The following is a 14,088-nucleotide window of genomic DNA, read 5'->3' on the forward strand; positions in this document are numbered from 1 at the left end:
TTGCATATCTTGTGATTCAGAAATGAAAATTATATTTATCTGTAATAACCCTGGCAATATCACTTCTATATACAGAGCTGAATGTAATAGCCTATGCAAGTACAGGAGTCAAAACATTTGCTTATGTTATCAAGGAAATGGATTTGATATTTGACTGTATATTTAGCTTCTATAATACATTGCAAATCCGCAGAAATATTTCCTTGAAATGTTTCCTTAAAGTATTAGGCTGAAAAACAATAAAGTAGAAGAAATGAGGGAACCACAGGTAAAATAAGAAAAAAGTTAGAAACTGGATTTAGGATGTCAAATGTTCTTTCATTTTGATTCCTTTTACATGCCACCACTAGAAATCTTCCTTTCCTGCCATGATTTGTTCGCTTAATTTTTTTCATCAATTGGCTACTAAATGCAAATTTATGATCTGTAAAGCATCCTGTAGTGCTTCATCTTCCTTTACCTTATTCTTGGCCTATACTTTCCTTAGATCCTCCCATTTTTTCACCTTTCTGTTATTTTAAGGAGATCACAGTTCAGGTTTAACAAATCCTTCACCTTTTCTCCTTTGATTAATTCCCTAGGACATGTTTTCCATTAATTATTTCTGGCTGTTTAGTAACCTGAGACTGTGCCTTCATATACTCTAGGGTTTGGTGTATGCATTTTAAAATTCTCTACATCTGTGACTGTGTATTGGCTTAGACAAGAAATGATAACTGGTAATGGAGGTGGGCTGATGTATGCTGTCATAATTTAGTCCTTAGATAATCTGTTTTCATTAAACAAAAGTTGTGGGTTTATTCTTATTTTTGGATCTTTTACTGATTTCTCTGTCCAGTTGCAGAAATGGGTAGACAAGCAGGATGACAATAGAAGCTTTGTTTTTATATGTCCACAGTAAGATATTTAAGATAATCAGTTAATGATACTGTTTATTTTAGTGATTTTAAAAATTATGTGTCGCAAGTGAGTGGAATATGGATATATGTATTTTGAGGACTTTTGCTGGTTGTGACAGGCCACAATTGATGGGGTTAAATGAGATGAAGGTGGTCCCAGCTTTGTAACTTTTTCCCTCCTGGATTAAAGTTCAGATGGAGTAGCTAAACATTAAAAGTATCTCTTCCCACCCCATGCTTTATTCCTGTGCATAGGAAATGCTGTGATAAATCAATCATGAGTTTAAGGCTAAACAAGAAATTATTAGTTATTAGGGACAGAAATCCTGCTGACAGCATTTTCAAATAAAGGAAATGTGCATTTTATGCTGTCAGTTTAAAACTATAACTGGAAGCCGGCCATTGGGTATTTTGCTGCAAAAAGTACTGTGTTTGATTTCCTGTACCCATGGAGCTTATCAGAATATTGTTTTTTTACAGAGTGTTGTAAAGTTAAAGATAGAACTAAGGTGGATATTTGGAACAGTGAGTCAGCTTAGCTTAAGCAAACAGTTTTGTTTTATGAAATGACTGTGAAAGCCGAGAGATTTTTGTTCTGTCAAATCTCACATGCAGTGCAAAGGTTACTGACCTTACCTGTTGATCAGCATGTGGATCTCGGGCAGCATAAGTGAGGCTCTCCTCGTGGGTTTTGTCATGTGAGAAGTCCATCGTTCTGTTGACAGAAACTAACCCAAATTTTGAAATAAAAGAGGAAAGGGATGACGTGGCCTATTTGTCCTAGGATTGAATTGCATATCCTATTGCCCATGAAACTGTGGGAATCATGGGACCTTCTGCCATAACCCATCTGTGAATTATGCCTTTGCTCATCGATCCCTCTCATCCCTTAGGCAAATGGGATTGGTTTTACAGACCTTGACAAAGGTTTTGACAGATATGTCATAGAACCAGGAGAGGTTTTCCCAGGTTAAAGACGTGATGTATAAGTAAATCTGTCATGATGATGTCTGTTGGTGGACCTTTCTGAATTGCTCCTGCTTTTCGTTTATGTGCATAATCAGTGGTCATGACACAGATGATGCTAATAAAGTTTAAGGAATATTCTCATTACAGATTTTAATTACATTATTTTAAATTTGAAGGAAAAAATATTTCAGCAATTCTAACACTAATAGAATTTCAAAAAGAAATGCTATACTATTTAAAGCCTCTGTCCCTTTTAAGAGCTTACAGTGTTCATGATATAAAATGTAGCAAGTAAAAATTATTCCATCTGGTATAGTTTAGGTAGAACTAAAACGAGTTGATTTTTAGAATTCCACCAGAGTATTTTAGTCTTGTTTTTTTTCCATGTTGATATGTGGAGATGAACAGCTAAAACGTTAATGATTTGACTATGATACTGCAGAGAGATTTCTAAAGAGCATGCTTATCTAGAAATATTAGTAGTGGTGTGCCAGCATGCAGAAAATACAGATTCACTTTTCAGTGCTTTTCTTTCCAGGTTTTGTGAGAAATTGAGAGCTCCTGTGAAAGCCCTGGCAGAGACAGGGATACTCACCTTTGATCAATAGATTGGCACAGTGTTATTCTTGGTTCAAGTTCTTCAAGAATTATAAAAATAAGTGACAATTTTTCCTCTTAGAAAGAAAGAGCCTTCAGTTTTTCATTTATTCATTTTGCATTTTATTGTGACTGAAATTCCTGTGTAGTTTTCATTAATACTGTCTGGTTTTCCATGTTTCAGGGACACCACTGTACAAAGCCTTACCCTACAACCTTCTGTTAAAGATGGTCTTATTATATATGAAGATTCACCACTGGTCAGTAGTAACATTTGGATTGTATATTTAGAAATGTTTTTTATTTAAAATGAGTAGTTAAACATGCTGGCTTTTCAAATAAGAAGGGTTTTTGTAATTTGATTACTTTCATGAGATGGCGAGTGTGGTAACATTTAATTAACTTTTACATTGGTCACATTTGTCATGTTTGCTGAATGAGATGATAGTCTTGGGAGTCTGCACACACAAAATGAATATGGAAAATAACTTTGTTAGTATTAATCTGGCACATTCTAACCAGTACAGTGGTATTTTCGTCCTCTTCTGTAAAATCTCAAATCTGCCTGCTAAGTTGAACTGCAAACTGCTCTTGCAGCCATTTTGTAGTTCTTTCAGTTGTTGACAGTCTAGTCTTTTGTGCTTCTCTGTCAACACTCCGGTTCACTGTCAGATTTCTCAGTTCCCTCTCTAGTTCAGTCCTTTCCATTTCTATCTGAAAGAAACAGAAACAATCACTTTTATTGTCTCACCTTCCTCCTCTTCTCTCTGCTGCAGTTCAGTCACAGCTTATCCCTCTTCCAAGTCCCTTTCTTGTCTCAGTGCCACGGAGATGTCACTATTGCTGACCAAGAAATTAGTCACGCTGTTTCTTGCGGGTTTGGGGGGTTTTTTTGAGGGTTGTGATGATTTGATTCTTTTCTCTTTTAGGTAAAAGCAGTGAAATTCGGACATATTTTGGTAATTGATGAGGCAGACAAAGCACCAACAAATGTTACCTGTGTCTTAAAAACTTTAGTAGAAAGTGGGGAAATGGTTTTGTCAGATGGAAGGCGAATTGTTGCTAGTAAGTAAATAGAAAACATTTTGTTCATTTACAGTGAAATGTAACATGTTGCTGTTTTTCTGCAGTTAACTAAGTAGAGACCCAAAAGAGTCCAGATGGAAAAAATACTTAAGGGTAAAAGCTTAGGAATTAAAGTATTTAGAGTCATTTTCTTTACTATTTCTGCCATATCCACAAAGGCTTTTTTAAGTTAATTTTCCCATGAATTTCGCTGAAAAATAAAATAAAATTAAAAACCAAGCAAATAAACCCCCCAAAACTTAACAAACTGTAAGTTGACCTCTGCTTCTCATTCTCCATAAGAGATTAAGTTCTAGGTTGACGAAATTATGATCTTCATTATATCCATCTGAATAGTTGGGGTGCAATTTCATGAGATCTGGAATTGAAGATATGAGTATATCTAAGTTTGAATTGTTGAGGATTTCATCTAGTCAGACATTGCATATGCTTATATTAGTTAAGTATATCCTGCAGGATGAGAGTATTTTATAATTTTATGGAATTCATGTGAATTGCAAGAACTAAATATTTTTCATTATTTTTCAAAGAAACAGTGTTTGAAAGCACTTACACGGCACAACACTTTTGTTTTGCTTGTCATCAGGAGCTATAGGTGGGCATTTTTTTTAATCATTTTGCTAGCCAGTCTCAGTGTAATTTTTTAGAGAATGTAAAAGGATTCCTAGACACTATGTGCCGCTGGAAACATGCTGCAGGCGAACAAGTGAGTCCGATCTGAGTAATTTTGGAGAAACAGAGCCTTCATGTGTGTGAAATTGTGTCTCTGGCTTCTCAAAGACTTTGATAATTTCAGTCCTGTGTTTCCACAACAGATAATATCAGGCCTATGTAAAACCTCATTTTTTGTATCGTTGGCTTCAACGTTTTGTTGAACTAAAATACTAACAGGACAGGTAGTCCCCAGTCCAAGAACAGTGAATCCATTTCTATTTCTTAAATTAAGCACTTTGGTTAAATTTTCATGAAACATTTTATTTCATTAAAATAATACCTAGAACAGTGGTGGTTGAATGACATGCTAAGAAGCTGTTGAGCACTTTTTGTAACTGTTCTTCTAAATCTATGAACCAACATAATTAGATTAGAAGAATTCTTCCAGTTCTAAGAATTCTTCTACTCTAATTATGTTCATTTAATGAATTCATAATCACAAACCTTAAATATATAATTAATACATTTTATTTCTTTTCCAGATCATGCTCATGTGGAGGGGAGAGAAAATGTGATAGTTATTCATCCTGATTTTAGAATGATAGTTTTAGCAAATAGACCTGGATTTCCTTTCTTGGGTAATGACTTTTTTGGCACATTAGGTAAGTGATTTATATTAAATGATGGTCCTTAATAGAGCCGATTAATAGAATGACTGTCTTGACTCATTAGATTTCATAGGGAGAAGGAGTCCTATGCGTACTGATACTTCATTTCACATAAGACACTGAAAGTGATATTCGTCTTGAAGACTAACATGTAAATTTAGGTGTCTTAATAAAAGTGCCCGAACTTGCCCTGAAGTGAACAGCTGTGTATAATCAAATGTGTTACAACTAATTTGTTTTATTGCTTCTGGACAAACACAGCGGACAGAAAGGTCTTTTTTAATGAACATATATTGTATACAAATATAGCAAATACATTAGCTGTAAGCAGCTTGATACCTGACTTCAATGGTTAACACAACTCTTTACCATTTTTATACCCCACATCAAACAAGCTATGGAGCCAGGTGCTGTCTTCCTCAATACAAGAGATGAGATCTTGATGTATAATTCTTTTCTCTCCTTTCAGCCATGGAGGCTACTGTCTTTTTTGGTGCTACCTACTTCTAATCCTCATTAGCCTCTACATGCACATGGCCACTTACGACTGGCCTTATTAAAACACATATATGTATTAAGATACTGAATTCGTACTAGTAAGGCTGTCCAAATTTCACATCAAAATTTTTCATATCAACATTTTGAAAAGCTCCTGGTAGGTCCTAAAAATCCTGCATATCAGCAAAGATTCCCTGCAGCTTGATCTCACAGCGCAGGCAGGAATTTACATTGCATAACCATGAATGATGAAGAATTCATTGGTGTGTATAGTTCAGTTTAGGTGAGCCTCTGGCAAGGCTTTGGCAGTGTTATACCTGGTGGGGTACCAGATGCATAGCCCTCCAGACTCCACTGACTGTGTTGTTTATGCTACTGCACTACACATACAGGCACCCTAGTTTATGTGACTTCATCTGTTGCCTTTGGCTGTAATGCTTATTCTACAAGAAATAATAATGTACTCATAAAAGCAGTAGCACACACAATTCCATATTGCATGATAGCTTTTATTTTTCACTTATAGTTACCAGCAAATGGGCGCTCCGTGTCAGAGACCTGTTGATCTGAATTTCACCCAACTATTTTTCTCAGCTATGTTTTAGTATAGTCTATTTCTTTTTCGGGACCTTATTTCCCTCCATGCATGGACTCTTTAAACAAAATTGATCATCCCAGCATTATTGCTTTTCGCCCACAAGGCAGAGGTTTGGCTGAGGTTTTGGGGTTCTTAATTGATTTCGCTTTTCAAGCATAGGGGCTCTTCTGCTTTTAATCCAAGTCCTTTTTCAGCAGGATTTGTTCATGCTTCTACCAAGTTCTGTATGACTGTTAAAGGACTCTTTACAAATAAACTCAATTTTATAGATTACAGTTGAGGCCAATAAAGTGCAAATATATGGAATTAATATAACTTGTCAAATTTCTTACCAGATTTCAAGATAGGCAGAGAGAATAAATAAATCCAGTATTTCCTCTAGACTTCTCAGCTGAGTTTGCTTTAGGGCTTTCCTGCATATCAAGATTTTCCTGCACCCTGTGGTGTTTTGAAGGTGTTCACAAATTGGTGCCATTCAACCTGTTCTTCTTTCTTTACACCTGTTTTCTTTTCTTTTTTCTTCTTAAAGTTAATTTCACCCCTGTGATCACCTTCATTAAAATGACAGCAGACATCTCCATGTTTCTTGGAAACATTGATGTTCTTCATAGCAAGTTTTTCTTTCACATTTTTCAAAATAGATTTTGTCTCGTTTTGGTTTAGTGGGCAGATACTCAGAATCCTCTTGAACCTTTCCTTTTCTGTTTAAGATGCTTTCCATTTACAGGGACTATTGTGATGCTATCTCTTTATGAAGCACTTAACTGTATGCTTTTTTACTTTTTAGGGGACATTTTTAGTTGCCATGCTGTTGATAATCCCAAACCACAGTCGGAACTGGCTATGCTTAGACAATATGGTCCTGATGTTCCAGAGCCAATTCTTCAGAAACTGGTGGCTGCTTTTGGAGAACTGAGGAGCTTAGCTGACCAAGGAATTATTAACTACCCCTATTCAACTAGAGAAGTTGTGAATATTGTAAAACATTTACAGGTACAGTATGTCAGATTTAATTGAAAACTTGAGTTCATCACTGCTAATATTTTAATACTTGTAGGTTTTACAAAAAAGATCCAATTATTGTTTTGCATTTTTTTATTTGTTTTTTTTTGAGAAAAGTTTGCATTTTGAAGGAATCATATTGAGGTGTTCAGACAGTTTGAGGGTAAGGAGCACAGATGTACACAGCACTCCTGATATAGGAAATACCTGAGACTCTGTTTTTCCATTGTGTGAGAAAGTATTACATTCATACTGTGAATACAGAATGCAATGTTTATTTTAGCTTACATTATAAAAATTCCGTATTCAGTATACAATACTTCCAGAATAATGCAACTTTATGCTGATATAGAATTTTTAGATTTAATAGTTTCCTGGGGGAAAATGACCCTGCTGCATAACATTAATACATCACAGACGGAATTTTTCTAAGAAAAATGTTAGGTGGATAACAACTTAGTAAACAGGTACTTAGGAACCATGATTGCTTCCTACATACATTTTAACTGCAAAATCTTGAATTCTGATTTAACGATGAGTATTTTTCAAAGGTTACAGTATAGCTTGAGTTCTGTGTTTATAAATTGAAGGATACCTTTTATTTGATATTTGAAATATAAGGTATCTTAATGCTATTTGAAATAGCAATGCTTTTTTTGTTGACCTGTTTAGAATCATAAAGTAGGCAATTTTATTAATTTGTAGAGTACATCTGGAATTACTGAATTCTAGATTGAAAAATTATTAGTGGAATTATTACAAGTAGAATATAAGTTCTCATAAATTCGTTGACCTACTGTTACTGTATTTAATTCTGCATAGTACAACAGGGTTGAATTATGATTTTTTTGTTTGTGCTCATGAACATATTCACATAGACATTTAGATCCTGCAGCTTAGAATTATTTCTTTTAAAAATCTTCAGTTCATTCCAGTTCCGAGGAAACATTTTTGTGCTCCCCAGTCTCTTGGGTGCAGTGAAGTCTTGAGACAAAATAAATTGGTGCTACTATGATGTTGTTAATAGAAAGAAACAATTATAACTTTATAACTTGGTACAAAGAGTTAACAAAATTCAGACCTAAAATCAGAGGAATCCATCTTAATGAACATGTAAGCGGAGTATTTTACTAGAATCCAATACCACTTGATAGGTATTTCCTTACCAAACTGATAGGAACATGTACTCTGTTAGTAATATCACAGACATCTTTAAACAGAGTTACATTTGAAATGGAATTTGAAGAATTACACACTTGAGGAACGGTTGCTGTGCAGCTGAAAAGCTGGTAATTTGGGGTTTTTGTTACACGAACTTCTTCCCATCTTCATAGTCTGGCTGTTCCTACCTTCCATCCATCATAACCTCCTTCCTTCGTCTTCTATCTCCAAGTAATCTAAAGTTTATGCTGCCTTCTGTCACCAACTGGTGCAGAAACAAATGGACTTGTTTCTTGTTTTCTTTGAGTGTAAACAGCAGCTGATTGAACACTGGAAATGCTTCATTGCTAATTGTCTTAAGGGTGTTTACTCTCTGCTTCCATCTCCTTCACTTAACCAGATCACTATGGTCACTTCAACCTGGACACTGGGCACAGATCAGCAGGGAAGTTTCCCATCTGCTAAGTTTTCAAATTTTTCAAAGTCAAGTGTAAATATCAAAACACATCTCAAACATGCAGCTTTGATTTCTTCTGTAACGTTTGTTTTCACGATCTCAGTCTTTTTGAAAGGATGCAGCATTTTGTTTACTCTAACTTGTTCTTCAGTCTGAATAAAAAGGCTGGGAGTAGCCAAATGTAAACAATGAATATAAACATAATGGTTACTCCAAAGTAAGAAGCTTTTAGGTCTTCAGGTAGAGAGAAAAAGAGGAAGGAGGGAAATGAGTCAATAAAATTGCTGGTCCTTAGGAAGGAAGGAGGGAAGTTAGTCATGTTGTTAAACAATTTCCCTTACAGTGGTTCCACAGCCCCACTCTCTTTGTACTATTGTGTTGGTGTCTTTCACATAATTTTGGAATTTTTTTCTTCTGTAAAAGAGTGTGTTGTTTAGGAGAAAAAAATGCTGTTGATTACTGTTATTTGAGAGAGCATCTGAGCATTGAGGCTAGTCAGTTAAGAGAATATTCTGATTACTGTTACTAAACATATTATTAAGCTAATCTCTGCACTCTAATTGTGGTCTTCAATGTATAGGGTTGTATCTACAGCAGTTACAAGAGAATCTTCCCACAAAGATTATGGAAGTAGAGAGCCCATAGTAATTTAGTTATAGCTTAGACTCTGCATTCAGAGCTAGGTTGCCTCTATACTAACTTTTTCTTAAGGAAAGGGTTTTTTGCTGAAGATCAAGTACCAAACTAGTTTGAAGACCTGAAACTGCAGGCATAGGGAAAGCTGTCTACTGTAGCTGCCTAACTTGGTCACTGATCAGATTTGTCTCCACAGATTTTATAGGGAATTTGGATCTTGCAGCTTTGGATTGCAGGCGGCCTGAATATAACCTTTTTGTCTCCTTCACCTGTGGTTTTCAGATTGTGTCAAATGTCAGAAGTATTGATGCTAATAGTGGCTTAAGGGCAAGCTGAGAAGCTCTGCTCTTGCTCCATTGGGTTGGTATACAATGCCCATAACTACCAGTGTGTCCCATGACTGCTTTTGTGTTATATAGTTAATCTGATATGCTAGTTTTCATATATGTTGTTTTGCAGAGTTCATATTCACCTCATGTCCCCGGTAGATGTTAATCACGCAAGCCACATTAATTCAGATAAAATGGAAATAGCTTTTTTACTAACTGTTGAGTTTGGAGAAGCTGAGATTTTTCTGATAGGCTTGCTTTCTTCTTTGTATCTAAGATTGCTTTCTAATAGTAGGCACTAGAATAGCGATTTTCAAGCAGTAAATGTCTAAGGTACCTTCTGGCCCTGAAGTCTACTAATCATCAGGCTTTTAGGCCTGTTCAGTAAGCTCTTGCGCTAAGATAGTACTTCTCTCTTCAACCTGAACTCAAAAGAAAACTAGATGTGTCAAATCACAGTTCGCATCCATTTCCCACCTTTCTGCCAAATGCACATCAATAATAACCTTTTACCATGTTGGCCAACTACAGTGAATCTCAATGACCAGTTTTCAAAGATAATAAGATTTCTGCTGCTTTAATCAAAAAAAGCAGCTATATGACAGAGAGGAGTAGATTGAAATTAGTCTCCCTGTGAATGAAAAGGCAGGGGGAAAATTCAGCTGTTTTGTTTTGCAATAGATGATGCCCGCTAAAGACAGGAACACTACCTAATCAATCTATGCCTGTTGCTCGGGATGAGCTGTAGACATGGTGCTTCTTGCCCTGCTGACAAGACAACAGAGAAGACACAGAGGGAGTTGGCAGTGTTCAGTGAAAAGGCATTGGGGGTACAGGGAGAAGCCAAGGGCAAGGAGGAATGAGCAGGGAGGGAGAGATCTGTTAGTGTCATGAGGACAGGATGAGCCTTTGAGATGGTTAATTAAAATTCTGTATTTGTACTAGGAAGCTACTATTTTACTGATAACGTTTAAGCAGACTGTAACAATACGTGTACTCGTGGAAATTTAGATATATAAAAATATGGAACCTATCAGAACTCTGTATCAAATAAAGCATAATATATAAAAAATTTAAATCATTAAAAGCAAAAGCTATGTTACATACTGTTTTAAGGAATAGCCAAGAATCTAAGATGTGAAAATGCTCTAAGGTACACACAGAAGTGTTACTTGTAAGGGGAAGAATCAATGAATGAGAGCCAGACAGGGTGATGAGAGGATCAATATTTTCTCCAGTAATCTGGTTTTAAACATCAATAGAAATCAAATTATTTTTTCTAAAATGTTCAAGTCAAACATTCAAACTTGTTTTTTTCTCTTCTTCATATGAACTGTCCGTGCCTTTCTTTAGTAAGCAGTTGTCCAGGCAGTTATTAAAAAGTGGTTTGATTTGTTCTGATTGAAATGAGAGAGTTGTGATTTTTTTTTGGTAACTGAAGCAGAGAGCCTTTTGACAACTGGCTTGTGTTCGGAACAGGTTTTTTTGGTATCAGTGATCAGTTGTTCCTGAGGAAATAGGGTTTTTAATGATGTTCTGCTGATACAAGAGGCATGGAACTATTGAGGCAGTTCACTGAGGAGAAGGGTATCAATGTCCGAGGTTTTGCAGTTATTCTGAAGACCATGGACATACTTGAAGACTACTATTGAAAATGAGGTGGTATTTGAAGCACTTGATCAAGGTTCCTGCAATATCTAGTGCAGGGCAGATAAAAGAGTACATCATGAGTGAACAAGATAGGTTGGTACCTGTTTGTGTGTTGTGCTTCACAGTGAGAGGAAAAGAACACAGAAAATGTGGTATTCATTATTGTAAATGTTCTAAATCAATTACTTAAGGTTTTGGTCATATAGAGTGTGCAGAATTCCAGACATGCTTTGTTCTTGTTAGCAAGAAGAAAACGAACTTGAAAACAGACTGAGATAGGGTCTCAGACTGCGTACTAAGAAGCTTTTTGCTTTTAAAATTGTGTGTGAAATGTTGATACCGTCTTTAGTTAGAATAGCTGTTGGGAGTAGTTTTATTTTTAGTAATCTGTTTCATTCAGTAAGGAATGGACATTGTAGCCAGGGTGGCACAAGCTGTAGGACAACTTTACATAATCCCACAACAACTTGTATTTTGCTAATCTATAATAATGCAGAACTTCTAATAAGTTCCTCATGGAAAGGTTTAAAAAGCAGGACATAGTTTAGCATGTTTTTATACTGAAATATTCTGTGGCACGTACCCCACAGGTTTGTACAACCCTATTTCTAGCAGTGGTATTCCATTTTACCACAGTAAGTAGCTAATTTTGGTATTGTTTGTGTCATGGATATTTTATTTCAGAGATTAGATGTTTATTAAATTGGGGAAATGCTAAACTCCTGACTAAGGCTGATGTTTGATTAAGAGTACAGGACGAAACATGAAAATTTTATGTTTTTTTTTCTGGTTTAGTTTTTATTTCAGGACTCGAATGTCTTTATTTTTAATGCTTTATCTGACACTTCTGTTAAGTTTGGGTTTGAAGGTCTTTGTACCAGCCTTGCTTGCTAAAGGGGGAAAACCAGAAAAAACTTCTACTCCTTGAATTACTTATTCACACATTTATCTATCACTGTCAGTGTGTCATTCTGAGATAGGAGGATCCATCTCCTGGTCTCAAAGATCTAATACTTGAACTAAAGACATATGAAGAAAAAGTGAGAAGTTCAAAATAAAAATATTCTCATTCCTGTCTTTTGCCAAAAAAAAAAAAAAAAAAAAAAGGTAAAGTAAAGCAGTTTTACATGGTAAAATTCTAGGATATACAGTCATTCAGTGATTTTTTTAAAAAACAATTCTTTTTATTTACTACATTTACAAGACTAAGATGATTTTTTTTCAGCTGTTTTATTAGAGTGACTGTGAAAGGCTCAATGACTTAGATGTGTTAACATGTTCAACTTGAACAGCTGCTTATTAATGGCAATTAAAGCCTAAATTTTGCACAGTACCTGTTCCGTTTAAATTACCTAAATGGTACCTTTAAAAGAAAGCTTATTGGGCCCTGAAATTATGGGTGCATACATTTCCATGTTTACTGGAAGTTGCCTTAATTTAAATGGGGACAAGTGCATGTTTGCTATTGGAGTTGCAGGGCAAATCTAAAATGTGGTTTTTCTTTAAGTACATGGCACGTTTCAGCTAGTTTTTTTACTAAGAAAACAAATGTTTGTACATCGTAAGTGAATTTCTGTTTCTACTGGAATCTATCATGACCTAAACTCATTTTAATAAGTAAGCAGTGTATCTTCTGCTTTCCTGCATTCAACATTAAAAATCATGATTCTTAAATTAATTGTATAGTTGAATGTAAGAATATATGCATTTGTGTTAAATCTTCATGATTGGCAGAAATTAGTTCCAAATTTAAATGAATTATATAGTGAAAACAAATTGTGTAATGAAAATAATTATTTAAAACATATAATGTCAAGTATTTAAATAATTGTCTCCTGCTTGTACATTTAATTCAAGTTTAGAGTCGGTAAATTCATTCTGACTTTAAGGGATATACCTTCTTTATTCTTGAAACTAAAAAAAAAAAAATAGAGGACTTGAGCACTTGTCTAAGCTGAGCAAAGTTACCATTCTAACTGTTCATTTTAGAAGTATTTAATTATAGGCTGTGTCTTAACAGATATTGAAGAAAATTGAGGGTCTTTGTTTCTTCACAGAAATTTCCAGCGGAAGGACTGGCAAATGTTGTCCGAAATGTATTTGACTTTGACTCCTACAACAATGAAATGCGTGAAATTTTAATCAACACTTTGCACAAACATGGGATACCTATTGGAGCAAAACCGACCAATGTACAGCTGGCCAAGGAGTAAGAATGACATAAGATTTATATTGAGAAGACAGGTCTCTCATGACCACTTTTTTTTATAGCGTGTTGTCATGCTTCTAAATGGTTTAAAAAAAAACTGGAATACTTCTTTGGTTTAAATTTATATTCCTCCAAATAAGTTACAACAATATAAATTACTTTATGATAGAGAATTTGCTGATCACTAATATTTAATCTTTGATGTCTGTGTACATATTGATAGTCTGTATGGTAAACAGATATATATTAATAAAGGGAAATACTTGTTTCTTCTCCCGTGTTTTTTAATTGAATCACAACACATTTTTGTCCTTTTATTGACCACCTAAATAGATAGCAGAAAAGTAAGTTGTCTTCAGTGGTACTGGGACTTTGTCTTTGATACTCACAAAAAGGCTGTGCAAAAAATAGTTCTGCAGAGTAGGGCAATGCATGTAATTTCTAAGAACCATTTTTTATGTGTCTGTACATCACTAATGTTCTTTAATTCTGTTAACAGTTGACATATTACACCGTATATTTTTTAGGAGGTTAGAATCAAAATGGCTGGTTTTTAACAGTAAACTAAATTTTGAAACTGGTTTAACTCATTGTTCTACATATTGTTCTACAGTTCACAGGTAACAGGCTTAAGGAGATCATTTTGAAGAGCAGTTAGGAAGCTTTCTCTTGCTT

The 14,088-nt window shown here is 35.1% G+C and overlaps 1 protein-coding gene across 3 annotated transcripts in view; it reads left to right on the forward strand.

Moving 5' to 3' along the window:
* The window catches only part of VWA8 (von Willebrand factor A domain containing 8), a 186,201-nt gene that overhangs the window by 101,421 nt on the left and 70,692 nt on the right, over positions 1-14,088 (forward strand). For all 3 annotated transcript variants that reach the window (XM_054058259.1, XM_054058269.1, XM_054058276.1), the window contains 5 exons: positions 2,650-2,725; positions 3,395-3,530; positions 4,748-4,867; positions 6,757-6,962; positions 13,262-13,413. In XM_054058259.1, coding sequence (XP_053914234.1) covers positions 2,650-2,725; positions 3,395-3,530; positions 4,748-4,867; positions 6,757-6,962; positions 13,262-13,413 — 690 coding nt within the window. The remainder of the gene's footprint in view (positions 1-2,649; positions 2,726-3,394; positions 3,531-4,747; positions 4,868-6,756; positions 6,963-13,261; positions 13,414-14,088) is intronic.

This window comes from Cuculus canorus, chromosome 1 (assembly GCF_017976375.1).
Source record: "Cuculus canorus isolate bCucCan1 chromosome 1, bCucCan1.pri, whole genome shotgun sequence".
Classification (NCBI taxonomy): domain Eukaryota; kingdom Metazoa; phylum Chordata; class Aves; order Cuculiformes; family Cuculidae; genus Cuculus; species Cuculus canorus.